The 23217-nt window shown below is 43.4% G+C and overlaps 2 protein-coding genes across 6 annotated transcripts in view; one reads left to right on the forward strand and one right to left on the reverse strand.

Annotated features, from left to right (window-relative positions):
• CCNY (cyclin Y) overlaps positions 1 to 23217 on the forward strand; it is an 876528-nt gene that overhangs the window by 384965 nt on the left and 468346 nt on the right. The window lies entirely within an intron of this gene.
• CUL2 (cullin 2) overlaps positions 1 to 23217 on the reverse strand; it is a 135397-nt gene that overhangs the window by 80510 nt on the left and 31670 nt on the right. The window contains exon 1 of one of the 5 annotated variants that reach the window (XM_050804775.1): positions 16756 to 16962. The exons of 1 other annotated variant lie outside the window; for it this stretch is intronic. Coding sequence is in view for 1 of the 4 variants with exons in the window: in XM_050804774.1 (XP_050660731.1) it covers positions 88 to 122 (35 nt within the window). In the remaining 3 variants the exon portion in view is untranslated. Of the gene's footprint in view, positions 1 to 87; positions 860 to 16224; positions 16316 to 16507; positions 16682 to 16755; positions 16963 to 23217 lie in introns of those variants that run through there. 3 more of the 5 variants (XM_050804777.1, XM_050804778.1, XM_050804774.1) reach the window with 3 other exon arrangements.

The following is a 23217-nucleotide window of genomic DNA, read 5'->3' on the forward strand; positions in this document are numbered from 1 at the left end:
GAGGATACAATGGACAAAAACAAAGTTCTTGACTTCAAGATCAGAATCTCAGACCTTGCCCTTATCAAAGACATAAAAATAACCTACCTAAGCCAAAAAGTTGGCCATGTTACTTTGTACATAAAGTATGAAGTTTGTTGTTTCCTTCTATAGACAGTATTCAGTTTAGGCTCAACTGCAACATGGCACCCAAGCTTCCTCTCCTCCTGGTACTCCCTACCGTGACATCATAATCCAGGAACTTCTCTCTGCTTAGAGATCACTGAACACATCAGCCTGATTCATACACTTGCCTTTACCCTTCCTATTTTCTCTACCTGAAGTGCTCTTCTTTTCCTTAGCTGCCCCCTCCACCCATTCCACCTAACTCCCACTGACAGTCTTGGGACTTGGTCCATTAGCTTTTTGTTGTTTTTGTTCCTGAGACAGAGTCTTCCACTGTCACCAAGGCTGGAGTGCACTGCAACCTCCACCTCCCGCGTTCAAGTGATTCTCCTGCCTCAGCCTCTCAAGGACCTGGGATTACAGGTGTGAGCCATCACACCCTAATTTTTGTATTTTTAATAGAGACAGGGTTTCACCATGTTGGCCAGGCTGGTCTTGAACTCCTGGGACTCAAGTGATCCGCCTGCCTTGACCTCCCAAAGTGTTGCGATTATAGGTGTGAGCCATTGTGCCTGGCCTACATCTGCTTTTAAAAAACTTTCTTGGACCATTTAAGCTAGGTAAGGTGTCCTAGCATAGGTATTATCTGAGAACTCCACACTTTCCTCTATCAGAGCACTTCATCACTCTGAACTGAAATTACCTGAGTGTTTCTGAAAGTGGGGACAATTCTGTAACTGCATACTAAAAAGCTGGCAATGCTCCCCTCACGTTCACTTTCTCCTCTTATAAAATGGAATCATTTTTTACATACTGCTTGTAAATTAGTTTAACAGTTGCAGGCCGGGCGCGGTGGCTCACGCCTGTAATCCCAGCACTTTGGGAGGCCGAGGCGGGCGGATCACAAGGTCAGGAGATCGAGACCATGGGTCTCAATCTATTTTTAGTGAAACCCCGTCTCTACTAAAAATACAAAAAATGAGCCGGGCGCGGTGGCGGGCGCCTGTAGTTCCAGCTACTCGGGAGGCTGAGGCAGGAGAATGGCGTGAACCCAGGAGGCGGAGCTTGCAGTGAGCCAGGATAGCGCCACTGCACTCCAGCTTGGGGGACAGAGCGAGACTCCGTCTCAAAACAAAAAAAAAAACAAAAAAAAAAAAAAAAAAAAAAAAAACAGTTGCAGAGACTTTTTTTGCTTTATGGAATCAGACTGACACTGACTTCTCTGTTGAGACTGATAGATTTCTGGTACTATAGGAAAATACACAGTCACAATACATGCTTGGATGGACAGAAAATCTGGAAGCCAAGGTGCGAGAAGCACCAGCCTCCTGAAATACACCAAAAACTGACAAACCAATAGCAGGAAGTATGCGGAGACAGTCTATCAGATTCTCTGCTTCCCCAGCAGAAAGCTCACATAACTAGGAAAATTAAGTTTCTTTGTTTCCTTGAAATTGCTTAGTAATAACATTTAGGGAAAGTTTACATAAGGATGTGAAAGAGACACAGCAAAGAAGAAAGAGGACCACAGTCACACTACTTCTACCTCCCAAGCTGTCAAACAACTCCTAAATCAGTCTTGTTCTTCATTCCTGTGCCTTAATAAGATTCCCATGAGCACTCAGATTGTGTCCCATCAAGTAACTGCAAAAATCCAAATCTCCTGAAATCACCACAGTCCCCTTTAGCTTTCTTGTGAGTTCCACTCTTCCAACAATGGGGTTTTAGGCACACAGGTACAGTGGCTAGGGCCACTTATGGGCCCTAAAACACACACACACACACACACACACACACACACACACACACACACACACGCTCCACATTTTAAAAAATTGCAAAATAAAAATTTCTATTTAATTACTTGTTTCCAGAAAACATATGTCAACGTTAATATATTTGCAACATTTTTGTTACATTTGAAAACACCTGTAGATTTGATTTCCTCACAGCATAATTTCTAAATATGCATGATTGTCAGTAATAATTACAAAAGTGAATTATAAAACACAGTTACCATATGACCCAGTAATTCCACTCTGAAAGTATAAAGAGAAATAAAACTCCCAAGAGAAATACAACATATTCACATAAAAACTGGTACACAAATGTTCACTGCAGTATTACTCATAAAGGACCTTGAAATAGCTCAAGTGTCTATCAACTGATAAATGGTTAAATAAAATGCAATATATCCATACAATAAATTGTTATTTGGCAATACAAGGAAAGGAAGTACTGATACACACTATCACGTGGATGACTCTCAAAAACATTCTACTAAGTGAATGAAGAGGGCCACAAAATAGCCACATAATGTATGATTCTATTTATGTGGAGTATCAAGAATAGGCAAATCTATAGAGACAGAAAGTAGACGAGTGGTTGCCTAGGGAACTTGGGGGGAAAATGGGAAATGACTGCCAACGGGGTGATGAAAATGCTCTAAAGTTGATTGTGATGATAGTTGCAAAACTCTGGGAATATACTAAAAAACCACTAAATTATATATTTCAAATAGGTAAATTGAATGGTATGTGATGTATATCTCAATAAAGCTGCTATACATTTAAAAATGAATTATAAAAATCCTACCAAAATTTTAGAGCAATTTAATGGGGATGAGGTGGAAATAAGTATCAATACATCCCCATGGTCGTTTAGCATAAAATTCTGAAATCTCAGTCTCTCTCCCACCACTCCCGTGTACGCCTTGGCTGCCACCTCCCATCGCCAGAGGCAATAAATGTTATATGTTCCTGGGCGTATTTTACACATATATGTGATTTGTTATTCCCTTTTACATAACACAAACATGATCTTTTTTTCATCTGTTTTACATAAATGGTATACTATTCAGATTCTTATATATCTGCCTTTTTCTCTTAAGAGTATAGTTGGGGCCAGATGCAGTGGCTCACGCCTGTAAGCCCAACACTTCAGGAGGCCAAGGTGGATGGATCACTTGAGGTCAGGAGTTCGAGACCCGCTGGCCGACATGGTGAAACCCCGTCTCTACTAAAAATACAAAAAAATTAGCCGGGTGTGGTTGTGGGCGGCTACCCCAGAGGCTGAGGCAGGAGAATGGCAGAAACCCAGGAGGCAGAGCTTGCAGTGAGCCGAGATCGTGCCACTGTACTCCAGCCCGGGCAACAGAGCAAGACTCCGTCTCAAAAACAAAAACAAAAACAAAATTAGCCGGGTGTGGCGGTGGCTGCCTATAATCCCAGCTACTTAGGAGGTTGAGGAGGAGAATTGCTTGAACCTGAGAGGTGGAGGTTGTAGAGAGCCGAGATCATGCCACTGCACTCCATCTTGGGCAACAGAGCAAGATCCCGTCTCAAAAAATAATAATAATAATAAAGTAAAAAGAAATAAAAATCAGGCCAGATGTGGTGGCTGACACCTGTAATCCCAGCACTTTGGGAGGCCAAGGCGGGCGCATTACCTAAGGTCAGCAGTTCGAGACCAGCCTGACCAACATGGAGAAAAACCCTGTCTCTATTAAAAATACAAAATTAGCCGGGTATGGTGGTGCATGCCTCTAATCCCAGCTACTCAGGAGGCTGAGGCAGAAGAATCGCTTGAACCTGGGAGGTGGAGGTTGTGGTGAGCCAAGATTGCGCCACTGCACTCCAGCCTGGGCAACAAGAGTGACACTCCGTCTCAAAAAGAAAAGAAAGGAAAAGAAATAAAAATAGTATTAAAAATATATATTTACAGATGTAATGATATGCTGTCTGAAATCTGCTTCACAATTAAACAGCTTGCTCATGAGTTGATAACTGTTAAGGATGAATAACAGGGACATGGGGATTTATTACAGTATTCTTTTGTTTGTATGTGTTTACAATTTTCCATAATAAAGGAATTTAAAAATCCTACTCCTCATAAACATCATTAATATTTTCATAAGTTTAGGGGAGAAAGCACATCATTTCTTACTAACTGAAAGGTGTTACTAACCTTCTTCCCTTCTGAGAATCTTAACTTTCCTGTGAGTTTTAGGTTTCCAAAGTTGTAAGAGAGCTCACAAAACACATAGTACTGTCCCTAAATATGATGTGTTAACATAGCCTGACAAAATGTCCACCTCCCAAAAATTTAAATTACTAATAGCAGAAATAAAAAATATATATATATTTTTAAGATCAGATGAATTTTTTTTTTTTTTTGAGATGGAGTTTCAGTCTTGTTGCCCAGGCTGCTGGAGTGCAGTGGCACAATCTCAGCTCACTGCAACCTCCACCTCCCAGGTTCAAGCAATTCTCCTGCCTCAGCCTCCCCAGTAGCTGGGATTACAGGCATGCGCCACTACACCGGGGAAATTTTGTATTTTTTTTTTCTAGAGACGGGGTTTCTCGATGTTGGTCAGGCTGATCTCAAACTCCCAACCTCAGGTGATCCCCCTGCCTCAGCCTCCCAAAGTGTTGGGATTACAGGCGTGAGCCACTGCACCCAGCCCGACTTTTTTCATATAAAGAGATTTGTTCCTGTGAACTCACTTGCTGGAGCAAAAATAAACAATTTAGATAACTTCAGCAGGTAAAAGTTACAGTCTCTCAAAAGATTGATTTTGGTGTTTCATATTTTACTTACCTTCTAAAAGTATAATTATCAATAATGTAAATGGCTAACCTCTTACTATTTTGATTCTCTTTATAGTGAATAAAACTCCTGAATGATGATTTATTTCAGTATTGATCATCAGCAGCAATAAAAATCTGGCATCCAAAAATTACCAGTAAGATGTAATAGAGTGCTCTAAACTGACTTCAGATAGTTAAGACACCACAATTTAAATGCCACTCGATAGGCTTAGAGCCGATTTCCTTCTAAATGCAAAAAATGAGAAAATACTTAAGATCCAATAAAGAGCCTTACAGTAGTCCCCTGCCTTATCCAAGGGGATAAATTTCAAGATCTCCAGGGATGCCTGAAACTGTTTTTCCATATACATACATACCTATGATGAAGTTTAATATATAAATCAAGCACAGTAAGAGATTAACAATAACTAGCAATAAGATACAACAATTATAACAATATGCTATAATAAAAGTTACATGAGTATGGTCTCTCAGAATATCTCACTGTGCTGTACTTGTCCTTCTTGTGAAGGTGTGAGAAAATACAATGCCTATGTAATAAGATGAAGTAAGGTGAGTGACACAGGCATCAGAAGGTCGGCATTAGGCTACTTACTACTAACCTTCTGTATTCCTGAATATGTGTTACCGTCCCTGACTTAGAATACATGGCTTGGTGTCATTCGTTTCTGGGGATCCCTTGCTGAGTCTTCCAATAGGCTCAATGCTTTCTGGCGCAGTATGTTGCCATCAAGTGGAACTTGTCTCTGCTCATGTCTTCCACCCACCAGTGTGATGCCTTTTCCAAATTAACTAAGCACTTATTACACAATGTAACTCTCACTTTTACAGTTTGAGGTTTGACAGCAAAACTAGTAAGAATGTCTTTCTTCACAATTTCTTTTCCTTCATAATTGTGAAGAAAGAAAAAAATTCTTACTAGACCTGTTTAGTAAGCTTAGCAACCTCAGCCTATTATTAAGCCTGTTTAGGGCTTAGCAACCTCAGCCTATTATTTTTTTCTTTCCTTATTGAGAACTTTCAACTTTTCACATAAAGGAAGTACTCTATGGCAGAAGCCTCTCTGGTGTATCCATATTGCTAGGATCACTACTCCTGTACTTTGGGGGCCCTTATTAAGTAAAATCAGGGTGACTTGAACACAAGTACTGCAAAACTGCAACAGTCTATCTGATAATCAAGACAGCTACTAAGTGAATAATGGCAGGAGGCATCGACAGCGTAGAGATGCTGGACAAAGGGATGATTCATGTCTTTGCAGGACAGTGCAAGATTTCATCACACTACTGAGGACAGAATTTAATTATGAGTTATTTCTGAAATTTTCCATGTAATATTTTCAGACCCCACTGACCATGGGTAACTAAAATGCAGAAAACAAAACTGCGAATAAGGGAGGCAGGTAGGTGGAATACTATATTAACTTGGCATTATTTTCCATTTCCATAGGTGGACCCAAAGCTCCCAGTGGTGTACACTGACCAAATATGTTGCCATCATTTAATATTAAAATAAGCTCCAAGAGGCCGGGCGCGGTGGCTCAAGCCTGTAATCCCAGCACTTTGGGAGGCCGAGACGGGCGGATCACGAGGTCAGGAGATCAAGACCATCCTGGCTAACACGGTGAAACCCCGTCTCTACTAAAAAATACAAAAAACTAGCCGGGCGAGGTGGCGGGTGCCTGTAGTCCCAGCTACTTGGGAGGCTGAGGCAGGAGAATGGCGTAAACCCGGGAGGCGGAGCTTGCAGTGAGCTGAGATCCAGCCACTGCTCTCCAGCCTGGGTGACAGAGCGAGACTCCATCTCAAAAAAAAAAAAGCTCCAAGAATGCATCTAAACATTTTCATCTTGCTGTATCAAATGAGCAACCCATTGGACATAACTAAGAATTCCCTTTCTTACTTGGAGGTTAAGGGTGCAATGTTTTTTGTTGCAGTAAGGTTTGACCCACAGAGCTCTAAGTACTCCACAAACATCATTTCCATCATGACTCTCCTGCTTTAGAATTCCCACTTTTATTTATTTATTTGTTTATTTATTTATTTTTGAGACAGGGTCTTCTTCTGTCGCCCAGTGCAGTGGTATGATCCTGGCTCACTGCAGCCTTGACCTCCTGGGCTCAAGTGATCCTCCCGCCTCAGCCTCCTGACAATTGGGACTACAGGCACACCCACTGCACTGAGCTACCTTTTTGTATTTGTAGAGATGGGGTTTCACTATGCTGCCCAGGCTGGTCTTGAACTCCTGAGCTCAAGCTTCCAAGCTTCCACCAGCCTCTCAAAGTGCTAGGATTACAGGCATGTGCCACTGCACCCAGCATAGAATTTCTAGTAGTACGTGTTTTGCTTTTTTTTTTTTTTTTTTTTTTTTTTTTGAGACAGAGTCTCGCTCTGTTGCCCATGCTGGAGTGCCGCGGCGCAATCTCGGCTCACTGCAATCTCCGCCTCCCGGGTTCACGCCATTCTCCCGCCTCATCCTCCTAAGTACCTGGAATTACAGGCGTGTGCCACCACGCCCAGCTAATTTTTGTATTTTTTTTTAGTAGAGATGGGGTTTCACCATGTTGATTAGGCTGGTCTCAAACTCCTAACCTCATGATCCGCCCGCCTCGGCCTCCCAGAGTGCTGGGATTACAGGTGTGAGCCACTACGCCCGCCCAGTAGTATGTTTTTTGAAAAAAGAAATGAGTTGGGAAAAAGAGTGAACAGACCTGGTGAGAGGTCTGAGAGACCTGGTCTTTACAAAAAATAAAATTACAGTAGTTGGGCCCTCTGGTTACACATGCCCGCAGGGAGTCTCAGCTACTCAGGAGGCTAAGGTGGGAGCTTGGCTTGAGCACAGGGAGAGTTCAAGGTTACAGTAAGCTACAATGGCACCACCGCACTCTAGCCTGGGCCAAAAGTTCAAGATCTTGTCTCAAAAAAGCAGCTACCTGCTTCCAAAAATAAACCCACTGCACCAGAATAAAAGACCCCTCTCCGCAATGAACTTTAGACTCCCATATAAGCCTGCACAGTCTGTACTTTAAGTTTTCACATCGCTCTTATCAGCTTGAAGTTTAATGCCATTTTCACCTGCTTTCTCATTTTTTGTTCAATAATCTAGTCAATGAATTTAAGAAACCAACCGACATTTTTTTAAAAACTATTCTCATATATGTATCCCCGATCTCAGGTAAGTTAGAGAATTTGAATTTCTGAGTCCCTCATGACAAGCAAGCCCATTTTGTATGAATACTAGACAAAGCTAGAACCAACCAGCCTTTACACAAATTATCGAAATACTGAGAACACATTTTTTGGCTGTGTGCAGTGGCCCATACCTATAATCCCAGCACTTTGCGAGGACAAGACAGGCAGATTGCTTGAGCCCAGGAGTTCGCAGCCAACCTGAGCAACATGGTGAACCCCGCCTCTACAAAATACAAACAGATTAGACAGGTGTGGTGGCATGCACCTGTAGTCCCAGCTACAAGGGAGGTTGGGATGGGAGGATCGCTTGAGCCCAAGATGTGACCGCACCACTACAATCTACTGTATTTGCTGGCTTCTATATAATACATTAAAACCTATGTCCTGACACTGCTATAGAAGACACAGGCACGGAAGAATAATTAAACAGGGGATACAGTTATGGCAGATGCATATCAATTATCCCTCTAGCAACCTTCTTGACACCTCCTGTTTATAATCCCAAAGAGAGCCAGTGAGGCGGCTCAAGACTGTAACCTCAGCATTTTGGGAGGCCAGCATGGGAGGATCACTTGAGCTCCGGAGTTCAAGACCTGCCTGGGAACACAGCAAGACATCATCTTGACTGGAAAAAAAAAAAAAAAAAAAATTTGCCTGCAGTGAGTTATGATCACACCACTGCACTCCAGCCTGGGCAACAAAGCCAGACCTTGTCTCTCAAAATAAAAAGTTCAGATACATGCTACAACAAGGATTAACCTTGAAGACATTATGCTAAGTCAAATACACCAGACACAAAGTGAAAAATATCTTATGGTCCTACTTAAACAAAAGTATATATGTGGGCAAATTCATAAAGACAGAAAGAAGATGAGACGTTATCAGATGCTGGGGGAAAGGGAAATGGGGAGCTAATGGTTGCACAGTTTCTGTCTAGTAACGAAAAAGTTTTGGAAATGGTGGTTTTGGAAATGGTGGTGAGGGTCACAATGACACTGTAAATGCAATTAACACCACTAAACTATACACTTAATGACGGTTAAATTGGTAAATTTTATGTTATGCACGTTTTAAGTGCTTAAAAACTAGATCACAGGTACAAAGTTCTGATATCAGAGAAGTATCTGAATCTCACTGCAAAATGCTCTCTAAAAATTTTTAAATGGATGCATTCTAATCAAAATACTTGGAACTATGATGACAAAATATTATTTTGGTTCAGACAGACTATTATCAAATAAAAGAGAAATATTTTGAGATAAAATTTTTCTGAAGGCTCAGGACTACTTGGGGATCTTTCTCTTGATGTCACATTATTCATTATTTTGGTAACCATACACTACTTACATAATTACTATGACTGTTAGAAAGGTATCTTTGGCTGAGAGCAGTGCCTCACGCTTGTAATCCCAGCAGTTTGGGAGGCCAAGGCGGGCAGATCACTTGAGGTCAGGAGTTCAAGACCAGCCTGGCCAACATGGTGAAACCCCGAATCTACTAAAAATACAAAAATTAGCCAGGTGTGGAGGCAGGAGAATTGCTTGAACCCAGGAGACAAAGGTTGCAGTGAGCCAAGATCGAGCCACTGCACTCCAGCCTGTGCTGGACTCCATCTCAAAAAAAAAGAAAAAGAAAAAAGAAAGTTATCTTCTATTTCCCACCGTCAGAGAACAGCAGTTATAAATAAAGGGGCAAGGCAAGCATTAATCCTGTGGTAATGAATTGTAGTCAAAGGCATCATTTACACACTCATGGTTTTGAATACACAAACACACATATACATGCAGATAAAAGGATATACACATAGATGTTTGTGTATGCATGGATGAATATACATATATTTCTAGCTCTGTTCACTGAGAAGGGCCTAGGAGCAATGACACCACGGTGGCAATGAGCACACATAGAACTTAGATCTTGGTTTCTAAATATTATTCTCCAGTAAAAGGAACCAGAGCTCCTCCTTGGAAAAGTGATTGATTCCAAGGCTGAAGCAGGAAAAAATACAAGTTGAACCTAGAACATCTATGATGCCAGAAAACAGAAGGTGCTTTCCCCCCACAAAATGAGGGTGGGGGGCATGTCGAAAGGACACAGGCTAAACTAAAGGTCAAAACTGGAACAAATCAGAGCAAGAAAATACTGATAGGATTAGATTATAAAACATAGGTGGGTCACAGTGATTCATGCCTGTTGTAATCCCAACACTTTGGGAGACCAAGGCAGGAGGAATCCTTGAGCCAAGAAGTTCAAAACCAGCCTGGAGTATAACCTGTACTTTCTCTCCTTCAACTGAATTAAAACAAGGCTAAGATATTTTTTAAAATTTACATATGGTAAATCCACGTTTCATTCTTTGAAAAGCAACCTACAATATAAAAAGACTAAGTCACTGAATTAATAGATATAACTAATATTATTTATAATGTTAAACTATATAAAAGAGGCCAGGTGTAGTGGCTCACGCCTGTAATCCCAGGACTTTTGGAAGGCCGAAGAGGGCGGATCTCTTGAGGTCAGGAGTTCAAGACCAGCCTGGCCAACATGGCAAAACCCTATCTCTACTAAAAATACAAAAATTAGTCAGGCTTGGGGGCAGACACCTGTAGTCCCAGCCACTTGGGAGGCTGAGGCAGGAGAATCACTTGAACCCAGGAGGCAGAGGCTGCACTGAGCTGAGATCGGGCCACTGTACTACAGCTTGGGTGACAAGAGTGAAACTCTGTCTCAAATAAACAAGCAAACAAGACAATACCCCACCTTAAAGCAAAAGAAAATACCCCACCTCTCCTCCTACAAAAGAAAAATCAACAGGGTTCAAGACACCCCAAAAGTTTCTACAGATTCAACACGACAATCTTAACCTAACATACTACTGTCTCAAAACTTTTAAGAATCAAAGGAATTGTCTCCAATAAGCCTTTCCCAATGAAAAGCCAAATATAAAGTACTGACATAGAAATCTATACATTCTTAAAGGTAACCCAAAGATTATGCTAACTGCAATATGACAGATACATTACTGTTAAGATTCAAACCCAGGCACAGAGCCAAATCACTCTGAATAGATATTGTGATTAACTGATTACTGAGAGAGGGTTCAGTCATACATCTCATAGATCAATAACCTGTAATAAATCTCACAACATTCCAAATCACTGCTTGTTCTTCTAAGATTTAACATGAGCCAGTCATAAGTCTTCCTAATATTAAGATTCTAGGGCCGATCCTGTCATCAATTTACTTAAAAATAACTGATAGTAGGATGGGCGTGGTGGCTCACACTTGTTAATCCCAGCACTTTGGTAAACTGAGGCAAGTGAATCATGAGGTCAGGAGTTCAAGACCAGCCTGGTCAACATGGTGAAACCCCATGTTTCAAAAAAATTAGCTGGGCAGCCTATAATCCCAGTTACTTAGGAAGCTGAGGCAGGAGAATCGCTTGAACCTCGGAGGCGGAGAATGCAGTAAGCTGAGACTGCGCCACTGCACTCCAGCCCAGACGACAGTGCGAGACTCCGTCTCAAAAAATAGTAATAAAAAATAACTGGCTGGACGTGGTGGCTCACACCTGTAATCCCAGCACTCTGGGAGGCTGAGGCGGGCAGATCACGAGGTCAGGAAATTGAGACCATCCTGGCTAACATGGTGAAACCCCGTCTCTACTAAAAAAATACAAAAAATTAGCCAGGCATGGTGGCGGGTGCCTGTAGTTCCAGCTACGTGGGAGGCTGAGGCAGGAGAATGGCGTGAACCTGGAAGGCAGAGCTTGCAGTGAGCTGAGATCGCACCACTACACTCCAGCCTGGGTGACAGAGCGAGACTCCGTCTCAAAAAAATAAATAAATAAATAAAAATAAAAATAACTGATTGGGCCAGGCACGGTGGCTCACGCCTGTAATTCCAGCACTTTGGGAGGCTGAGGTGGGCAGATCACGAGGTCAGGAGATAGAGACCATCCTGGCTAATGTGGTGAAACTCCGTCTCTACTAAAAACACAAAAAATTAGCCGGGCATGGTGACGGGTGCCTGTAGTACCAGCTACTCGGGAGGCTGAGGCAGGAGAATGGTGTGAACCCGGGAGGCAGAGACAGAGCGAGACTCCATCTCAAAAAAAACCCAAAACTGATAGTGCATATGAAACATTGCTTTCAATCATAGCCAGACATTTTTCCAGAATACACAAAGAACAGGCAGATAAGGTAGAACAGAAAAGAAACAGTGCAAACTTTTGTAAAGTCTCACAAAAAGAAACAGCTTTTTGCAGTGAGGGAGGAAAGGCGTAAGGGTGGAAAACCGTTTGGGTACTATGTTCGGCACCTGAGGGACGGGATCATTGTATCCTAAATCTCAGCATCACACAATATACCCAGCTAACAAACCGACGTGTGTACCTCCTGCATCTAAAATGAAAGTTCAAAAAGATAAAAATAAAGAAACAAGCAGCCTGGCCAACATGGTAAAACCTCGTCTTTACTAAAAATACAAAAATTAGCTGGGAGTGGTGGAGGGTGCCTGTAGTCCCAGCTACTCGGGAGGCGGAGGCTGCAGTGAGCTGAGACTGAGCCCCTGCACTCCAGCCTGAGCGACTCTGTCTCAAATAAAAAAAGAAAAAAGAAATAAGGCCGGGCACAGTGGATCACACCTGTAATCCTAACACTTATGGAGGCTGAGGTGGGAGAATTGTTTGAGCCCAGGAGTTTGAGACCAGCCTGGTTAACACAATGAGTCCCTCTTTGCTCTGACACCCAGGCTGGAGTACAGTGGCTCACTGCAGCTCCACCTCCTGGGTTCAAGTAATCTTCCCATCTCAACCTCCCTAGTAGCTCAGACTACAGGCATGCACCACCACACCTGGCTACTTTCTATATTTTTTGTACAGACAGGGTTCGCCATGTTGCCCAAGTTGGTCTCAAGCTGCTGGGCTCAAGTGATCCACCCATCTCAACCCCTCAAAGTGCTGGGATTACAGGCCTGAGCCACCATACCTGGCCGGAAACAGCTTTTTAAACAACTCCACACCTGTAGGTCAAAAACTTAATGAGACCAGCCTGGCCAACATGGTGAAGCCCCATCTCTACTAAAAATTCAAACTCCAGCCTAGGTGACAGAGCAAGACTCCATCTCAAAATAAATAAATAAATAAACAAACGAACTTAACAAGGGCAGGGACCAAATCAGAATACACTGCAGTACTCCAGTTTTCTCCTCTTCTTTCTACATTCTCTGTGTTCTCATCCTATTTCGTAACTTAAGTACTACTTAACACTCTAAAAAATACAAATGTCAAAGCAAGTGTATTACCGTTTCTGCAAAGTGGGGACAATATTTGCTTATATGTCCACAAATATTTTTTCCAAGGATATCTAAGAAACAGCTAACAATGTTTGGCTCCAAGGAAAGCTGGATGACAAGGGTACAAGAAGTGGAGAAAGATTTTCATTCTATTCCCTATTAACAGTTGTATATTTTGGTTTTCTGTTTGTTTGTTTTAGAGACAGGGTCTCACTCTGTCACTCAGGCTGGAGTGCCGTGGTGCAATCATAGATCACTGCCACTTCCAACCTGGGCATCTGGCCTCAGTTTCCCAATAGTGGGTACTACAGGCATGTGCCACCATGCCTGGCAAATTTTTTTTAAATTATTTTTTGTAGACATGTGGTCTCACCATGTTGCCCAGACTAACATTTTAAATTTTGAGTCACGTGAATATAGTTTTTGTTAAAAACATTAGTATACCAATAAATAAATGCTGAGGACTCTCCATATCCATCTTTCTCTCTTCACTAGAAGTTAAGTTCCATGAAGCCAGAGATTTTTAAACTACTATATCCACACATCTGGTTTAAAGCTGGTGCTTGAGAAGCCCTTGTTCAATGAGTTAATCACTCCTCAACCTCTCACTAAGTTCTACACTTATTTCCAATCACCTACTTCTCACCTCCACTTGAACAATGAGATCCAACTTAACATGTCCAACCCAACCCCATCCCATACAACAGCCTGCTTCCCCCCACCCTTCTTCATCTCAGTACACAGCATCATCATTCTCCAGCGGAAGCCAAAAACCCGGGAGTGACCCCTGTCCCACTGCATGCTCATCTAAAACATGACAATTTCAATAAGTATCTTCAACTCCAAAATAAATCTCAAAACCTTTCACTTGTACCTTAACCCTCCACAGCCACTGCTCTTATCACTGGTCTCCTTGCATCTCTCCTCTTCTCCAATTGAGTCTGATTCTCAATCAGACCTTATCACTCCCAGTTTAGAAGAGTTCCAAAAGCCTTTTAATGTATCATAAGAACAAAAGCCAACATGATCCAGCCCCTGGCTAGGACCCACCTTTAATCTCTATAAGGGTCCACCTTAAGCCAATTTCAGTTTGTTGGATCCAAGTTTGATAGCACCTCAGGGTTTTTCCATTTGCTCCTCCCTAAAACAGGAAAACTTTTCCCTCAGAATTTCAAACTTTACCTCAGGAAGGTCTTTTCCGGTTACAGTATCTGAAGTAATCCCCCAATTACTACCACAACTCCTTACCTTATTTCCCACACAGCACTTATTCTCTGAGATTACTTCTTATTTACCATCTGTCTCTCCATCCCAAGCCAGAATTGACACTCCACGAGGATAGAAATTTAATGGGTCGGCCAGGCACAGTGGCTCACGCCTGTAATCCCAGCACTCTGGGAGGCTGAGGAGGGTGGATCACGAGCTCAAGAGATCAAGACCATCCTGGCCAACAGGTTGAAACCCAGTCTCTACTAAAAATACAAAAATTAGCCGGGCGTGGTGGCATGCACCTGTAGTGCCAGCTACTCAAGAGGCTGAGGCAGGAGAATTGCTTGAACCTGGGAGGTAGAGGTTGCAGTGAGCCGAGATCGTGCCACCGCACTTCAGCCTGGTGACAGAAAGACTCCATCTCAAAAAAAAAAAGAAATGTAATGTGTCTTGTTTACCCTTGTATCTTTAATGCCTGCAGCACTGCTTGACAAATAAACCAGGTACTTAATAAATATTTGTCAACTGACAGACAACACAAAAACGACTTTAAAGAAGGTCCATAACATTTAATCTAGTGACAAACTGCTGAGGGTAAAAGACATGGATAATCTTCACAATTATAGAACACTTAAAGCCACCAGAAAGGATGGAGAATGGAGAGTATTTCAGATGCAGGAGAACATCCAAATACTCAAAAGGCAATTGAAAAGGAATTTTTCCTACGCTATGTGCATGCACATTGTAGAAATGTTCCCCCAACTCATAAACAGCAACTGGAAAAAACAAGTAATTCAAAACACTGTGGGCTGGGTGCTGTAGCTCAGGCCGGTAATCCCAGCACTTTGGGAGGCCTAAGCAGGGGGATCACCTGAGGTCAGGAGTTCGAGACCAGCCTGGCCAACATGGTGAGACCCCCCCGTCTCCACTAAAAATACAAAATTAGCCGGGCGTGGTAGCATATGCCAGTAATTCCAGCTACATGGAAGGCTGAGGCAGAAGAATTGCTTGAACCCGGGAGGCGGAGGTTGCAGTGAGCCAAGATGGCACCACTGCACTCCAGCCTGGGCGACAAGAGCAAAACTCCATCTCAAAACAAAAAAACTGTGTACTTCTGTTACCTCACGTGACTCTTTTGTACGCATCTTCCAGATACTGTATATGGGCAAAAGAAGCAAAGTATAGCTAATTTATGCTCATGTGTTTGTCTTGAAAAGGGATGTAAGATTCTAAAGGGTAGGCAACAGTGTTTTGAATGTTTTTAAGCGATTATTATGTAGTCAGTTGTCAATCAGATCAAAGTGATTATTTCCCATACTTTACTACGAAGGTAGGCTTGGGCCAGGTCTAGTTCAAAGACGTTTATGTTGAACAGTCACAATCTATAGCGAATGTTAATATTTTGCATCTTATCTTCAAAATTTAAACGCCCAGGGTACTGGCCTTCAACTGTTAATATTAATCCATGGGGCAAAGATGTGGGCTTAACATTAATAACAGTCTGCAATTCACAGATGTTTTATTTGCTTGCACGTAATGGTAGGGAATGGTCCAGACTCCCTAGAGGGTAAGCAAGTGCTAGAAAGCCTGTGAGGATCTTATTTCACCAGACCCTAAGTGTTGAGACAAGAGGTCTAGCTAGCATGCACGTAGGATACTCCTCCCCAAAGCCATCAATCTTTGCAGTCTGCAGAAACAAAAGTGAAAACACTCGTGGTAAGGATGCATGAGATGCCCCCCCCACACACACAAACACACAGAGTTGTGTATTCGTGTGAGCACGTAAATATTTAGAAGAGTACACGCACTCTCACCTTCCCTCCTTCAGAGGAAAATGGGGCCGAGGGAGAGGCGGCCAAGATCGGATTGGGGAGGCCCGGGATCCAGTCCAGGGGGTGGCAGGGCTTAGGGGTCAGCGCTCTGGGGAGCCGAGGTCACTTACGGGATACCATCTTACCGGGCCTCCCCGTTTCATCCCTCTCCCCACACCTCGTCACCCCCAACTCCTCTCCTCCGCCCCAGCCCCGCCACCCATTAACCGGGAAGGGAAGTTTCCCGGCGCCTGCAGCCCGGCTCCCCGACCCTCAGCGGGGTTACCTTCTGCAGAAGCAGGGCAAGGGGCAGGGGACAAGGGGAGGGGGAGGCAGCCCGAAGGAGTGAAAGACGAAGCCCCGGCGAGGAAGGTGGGCGGAGGCGGCGGCGGCGGCTGTCAGCTCGCGTTCCCCTGTTCACAGCGCTGCCATTACTGTGCGCCGAGGCCGCCTCCCCGGCCGGCCGCCGCCACCGGCCCCGGAGACGCGGGGGGTGGGGAGCGAAGCCCGGGGAGCCCGCGCGCCGACACTCACCTGTCTCCGCGAGGAAAGACAGCGAAGTCCAAGGCCGCCACCGCTGCCCGGCGGGACAGGGGCGGTAGGGAGGGGGGAAAGGGGAGAAGGACGGGCCGATCACGGGATTCGTAAAACAATCGTCCTCCTCTGCCTCCGGCTTTCCCCAAAACACACCCTCCGGTCTCCTTCTTCCGCTGCTGCCAAATCCCCCCCCGCCGCCGGAAAGCAATGGTAGAGGCCGCATTACGGCAAGCGCAGGGAGCCAAGCTTTATGTGATTGCGAAAGGCCACGAAAATTAATATTCCAAGTGATTCCTTGCTGGGCTTGCTGTCAATGAGGCAATTGCGGTTCGCTGAGATGATGGACACAGTACCCACTCACTACCCGTTAGTCCAGGGGCTGATAATAACAATATGTTGGAATGGTGCTTTCAACAGAAGTATGTTTTCCTTGTTTCAGACCTCTGTGAATATCCTAAGACACCACAATCGTCTTGCCACACACTTCCATGGGCTTTGCAAATGATCAAAAATATATTAGTAAAACTACTTCTCCTCTCTGACAAACTCTTTTTCTAGTTAGTTTTTATCTACAGAGAACTTCTTGGACATACATGTATTTTCGATAAAGAAACTTCACATCTTTGTCACTAATAGCCCACCTTCACCAAGCCCCAAGCCTATCAGTTTGAAGGGTTTTCCTCCCTTGGAGTTTTAAACGGTAAAGTTGACAAAAATGTAGAATTACTCATCACCTCCTCATATATGCAGGGCCACAGGGGAACAAAAGCCCCTCCGTAGTGCTTTTTTGCCTTTCATATCCTCAAGAGCTCACCATCAGGGTCTTGTTCATTTATACCATTCAGCAAGCTTTTCCCTCCCATCCCTTCCTTCCAAACTGCACCAACCCTTCAAGGCCCATTTAAAACCCTGCCTCCTGACCTGATCAATCCCTACAGTCTTCTGTAGGGACTGTAGGGATCCCTCCTCTTCTAGCTTCTCTTAGTACTTGAAGTCTATACTCTTTATTTCATTAAAGAGTTTTTATACACTAAATTCAATTCAACAATATGTTTCCATTATGTGACCTTTTTTTCCTCCCGTGTTTCCTCCTTTTTAATCTAGTGATTCTCAAAGTGTGGTCCCCAGACCTCTGGAAATCCCTGAGACCTTTACAGAGGTCACAAGGTTAACAACTAGTTTGTTAACAATGCAACATGTCTGGTCCTTTTTTGTTTTTGTTTTTTTGGATAGAGAGTCTTGCTCTGTTACCCAGGCTGGAATGCAGTGGTGGCATGATCTCAGCTCACTGCAACCTCTGCCTCCCGGATTCAAGTGATTCTCTTGTGTCAGCCTCCCAAGTAGCTGGGATTACAGAAGCCCGCCACCACACTCAGCTAATTTTTTGTATTTTGTAGAGACAGGGTTTCACCATGTCACCATGTTGCCCAGGCTGGTCTTGAACTCCTGAGCTCAGGCAATCCACCCACCTTGGCCTCCCAAAGTGCTAGGATTACAGGCCTGAGCCACCGTGCCAGGCCCCCCCCCCCGGTTTTTGTTTTGTTTTGTTTTTGTTTTTGACACAGGGTCTCCCTCTGTCCCTGAGGCTGGAGTGCAGGAGTGCGATGGCCTGATTATACCTCACTGCGGCCTCAAACTCCTGGGCTCAAGCGAGCGCCCCATCTCAGTTTCCCAAGTAGTGGGGACTACAGGCACGTGCGCCACCACACCCAGCTAATTTTTGTATTTTTGGTAGACGTGGGGTCTCACTGTGTTGCCCAGGCTGCTCTGGAACTCCTGAGCTCAAGCAATCTGCCCACCTCAGCCTCCCAAAAGTTCTGGGATTACAGGAGTGAGCCACCACGCCTGGCCTCCTCTGTCTTTTTGACTGAGTTTGTTTTTGTACTGATGGTACAAAGGAATAGGGACACTATTGATGCCTTAGCAGGGATCAAGACAGTGCCACCAACCTGTCTGGGTAGTCATTGGATCGCTGTATTCACTGCCACACATTCCCAGTTTTTAAGACTATTGATTTAGGAATATCCTGGATGAAGCAGAAGCATTAATTTTATTAAATTTTGGCCCTTGAATACAAGTCTTTCTAACACTCTAGGTGAAGAAATGGTACATACACATATACTTCTGCATGCCAAAGTGGGATGACTGTCTTGAAGACAAGCACTTGTGTGGTTGACTTACAGGCTGAGCTACCTGCATTTTTCATGGTGAAACTGCCTTTGCAAAATATGATAGTAAGAGGAATCTGACCTCATTGATTTAATCTTGCTTCTGACCTCCAAGGTGTTCCTGGTCATTCCTGGGCATAGGCCAACTTAATTTGGGGAGGAAGTTAGTTTATGGTTTAACTTGAAAGCTAAGTTCCTCCCTAAAACTACCCCTGCTCTTGCTTAGGGATGAAAAACCACCTTTGGAAGACTAATGAAAAGCAGCAAGAATAGGATTATGGGAGGGGTGTGAACTTTGCTAAAGTGTAGGCATATTTCTATTAATATACTCCCTTACTGCTCAGGGGTCATATGGCCAGAGGTCACAAGATTTGTGACTTCCCCAGTTGCTCCTATAAATAACATCAGTATTATATAACTGAAGATCGCTTTTTGAGATATTTTTCAGACTGACCCCACCTGGACTCGTGACTTGTGACTCATAACTGGTCCCATAGCCCCACCCAGAGGCAGGCTCAGCCCTCAAGGACTGTTTTCCACAACCCCATGATTCCATCCCCAACCCATCAGCAGAACCCATTCTCTAGCCCCCTGCTCACCAAATTGTCCATAAAAACCCTGACCTCCAACCCAGGGGAAGACTGATTTGAGTGATCACTCCAGTTCTCCTATGTGGCTGGCCTTGGGTCAATTAAACACTTTATCTACTGCAATACCTTGGTGTCAGTGAATTTTGTCTGTGCAGTAGCCAAGAAGAACCCATCTGGTCATTACAATGGAAGGCCATTTTTACTTGAAAGAACAATGGACAGATTTGGTGACTCATGCCTCCTAGCACTTTGGGAGGCTGAGGTGGGCAGATTTCTTGAGTATAGGAATGTGAGACCAGCCTGGAAAATATAGAGAAACCCTGTCTCTACAAAAAATACAAAATTTAGCCAGGCATGGTGGTGTGTGCTGGTAGTCACAGCTACTTGGGAGGCTGAAGTGGGAGAATCACTTGAACTCGGGAGGCAGATGTTACAGTGAGCCAAGATCACTCCACACTGCACCCAGCCTGGGTAATAAAGGAAGACCTTCTCTCAAAAAAAAAAAAAAAAAAAATAGAAAAAAAAAAAAGAAAAAAAAGAAAAGAAAAGAAAAGAAGAAGAAATTACCACTTGTTGAATTTCACTATAGTATTAAAGAAGAATATCCGTAATTATCCAAAAGGACTATTTAATTTTCTTTCAAAGTCCTGAGTTTCTTCATATACTTCAACCATAGAGAACCTAGCTATCTTCTATTAAATCAAATACTTAGAGAGTTGCAAAAATACAAAAGCAATCCTTTTCTTCTGATCAAATTTTTTTTATTTTGGAAAATATGGTCATTTTTCATAAAAGCATGCAATTTATGTCAAAATGTGTTTGGTTTATTGTTTTTAAAATTAATCAACAATTTAAAAAAGTTTTATCCTTTAAATTTCTAATACAGTAGCTATTTGTAGATAGACAGATAGTTTCCTAAGGCCTCCCTAGACACTGAGCAGATGCCAAGATCATGCTTCCTGTACAGCCTGCAGAACCATGAGCCAATTAAACCTCTTCATTTCATCAATTACACAGTCTCAGGTACTTCATTATAATAATACAAGAATGGCCTAATACAATAGATATAAACCACATGAACATAAGCTCTTCGAAGTCCTCAATAAATTTTTTTTTTTTTTTTTTTTGAGATGGAGTTTCACTCTTGTTGCCCAGGCTGGAGTGCAATGGTGCGATCTCTGCTCACTGCAACCTCCACCTCCCAGGTTCAAGCTATTCTCCTGCCTCAGCCTCCCGAGTAGCTGAGATTACAGGCACGTGCCACCACGCCCAGCTAATTTTGTATTTTTAGTAGAGGCGGGGTTTCACCATGCTGGTCAAGTTGGTCTTGAAGTCCTGATCTCAGGTGATCTGCCTGCCTGGGCCTCCCAAAATGCTGGGATTATAGGCGGGAGCCACTGCACCCAGCCAGAATAATTTTTAAGCATGTAAAGAAACTGAAAAGTTTGAGAACCCTGCTCTAACTCATGAAATTCCTTCACTCTCATCACTTTTCTCTTAATTCTGGTTGGAAATGTGATCGAGCATGAAGGGTGCCAACCATGAATCACTATAACAGCCCCCTTTATTTCTAAATTCCAGAGATTGCCCCCACCTCTTGACAGTTTACCCCAACTCTATAGTAGGAAAATAATATTCGTAAAATAGTTATTAGCATCCAAGCCCTTAATATCAAAGTGAAATTACTTCCTTTTTCCAGGAAAAAAAAAATATTTCTGGGTAACCCTTTAAGTTACCACTTTTAGCATTAGTTGGACCTTACTCCCCAAACAAACCTGAAATCCTAGTTCATCTATGATTGCTTTCCTTGTTTTACTTTATAGCAAATGCTACATTTTACAAAACTGTGTTTTGGCCTTGTATGTTTATTTAATTCCTTTATAATTGTTTCTGACTTCAAAAGTAATGTGCTGGCAGGGCACAATGGCTCACACCTGTACTCCCAGGACTTTGGGAGGCTGAAGCTGGTGGATCACTTGAGGTAAGGATCACTTGAGGTAAGGGAGATCACTTCGAGACCAGCCTAGCCAATATGGTAAAACCTTATCTCTACTATAAAAAAATACAAAAATTAGCTGTGCATAGTGTTGCTATGGGATTTCAGTGTTGCTGAAATCCCAGCTACTCAGGAGACTGTGGTAGGAGAATCACTTGAATTCAGAAGGTGGAGGTTGCAGTGAACCGAGATCGTGCCACTGCACTCCAGCCTGGCAACAGAGCAAGACTTCAACTCAAAAAAAAAAAAAAAAAGAAAGAAAGAAATACATACTTTTTGTAAAAACTACCTCTATTACAGAAATAGAGAATCATGTTTGGGTTGATGTACATAACTCACAATTTATTTATATGAATATGATCAAATATATTTTTATACATATCAGAACATATAATATTTATGCTATTTTGTAGTCAGCTATTTCTACTTCTCTGCTTTTGACCTTTATGAAAATGCAAATAATTATTTTGTGTGTGTGTGTGTGTGTGTGTGTGTGTGTGTATATGTTTTTGAGACAGTGTCCCTCTGTTACCCAGGCTGGAGTGCAGTGGCATGATCTTGGCTCACTGCAACCTCCGTCTCCCCAGTTCAAACCATTCTCATGCCTCAGACTCCTGAGTAGCTGGAACTACAGGCATGCGCCAATACACCCAGCGATATTTTTTGTATTTTTAGTAGAGACAAGGTTTCACCATGTTGGCCAGGCTGGTATTGAACTCCTGACCTCAAGTGAGACACCTGCCTCAGCCTCCCAAAGAGTTAAGATTACAGGTGTGGGCCGGGCGCGGTGGCTCAAGCCTGTAATCCCAGCACTTTGGGAGGCCGAGACGGGCGGATCACGAGGTCAGGAGATCGAGACCATCCTGGCTAACACAGTGAAACCCCGTCTCTACTAAAAAATACAAAAAAAAACTAGCCGGGCGAGGTGGCGGGCGCCTGTAGTCCCAGCTACTCGGGAGGCTGAGGCAGGAGAATGGCGTAAACCCGGGAGGCGGAGCTTGCAGTGAGCCGAGATCCGGCCACTGCGCTCCAGCCTGGGCGACAGAGCAAGACTCTGTCTCAAAAAAAAAAAAAAAAAAAAAAAAAAAAAGATTACAGGTGTGACCCACCAAGCCCGGCCAGTTATGTCATATATTAAACATTTTTCTACCTTTTATTTTGGGGAACTAAAGAAATAGATACTGTACAACAGTTTTAATGTTTGGAGTGGCTCATTAAGGGTCTATTTTGAGGTTGGGCGTGATGGTTTAGCCTGTAATCCTAGCACTTTGGGAGTCCGAGGTGGGTGGACTGCTTGAGGCCAGGAGCTTGAGACCAGCCTGGCCAATATGGTGAGACCCTATATCTACTAAAAATACAAAAATAAGCCCGGGTTGGTGGTGCGGGTGCCTGTAATCCCAGCTACTCAGGAGGCTGAGGCAGCAGAATCACTTGAACTTGGGAGGCAGAGGTATCAGTGAGTTGAGATTGCGCCACTCCAGCATGGGCAATAGAGCAAGGCTCTGTCTCAAAAAAGAAAGAAAGAAAAAAAAAAACCCAGCTATTTCAAGCTTACAAAAGTGCGAGTCTCTTTAAAGAAGTGGCTAACGTGATAGCCGGGTACAGTGGCTCATGCCTGTAATCCCAGCACTTTGGAAGGTGGGGATAGAAGGGTCACTTGAGGCCAGGAGTTCAAGACCAGCCTGGGAAACAGAGCAAAACCCTG

Source organism: Macaca thibetana, chromosome 9, assembly GCF_024542745.1.
Source record: "Macaca thibetana thibetana isolate TM-01 chromosome 9, ASM2454274v1, whole genome shotgun sequence".
Taxonomy (NCBI): Eukaryota; Metazoa; Chordata; class Mammalia; order Primates; family Cercopithecidae; genus Macaca; species Macaca thibetana.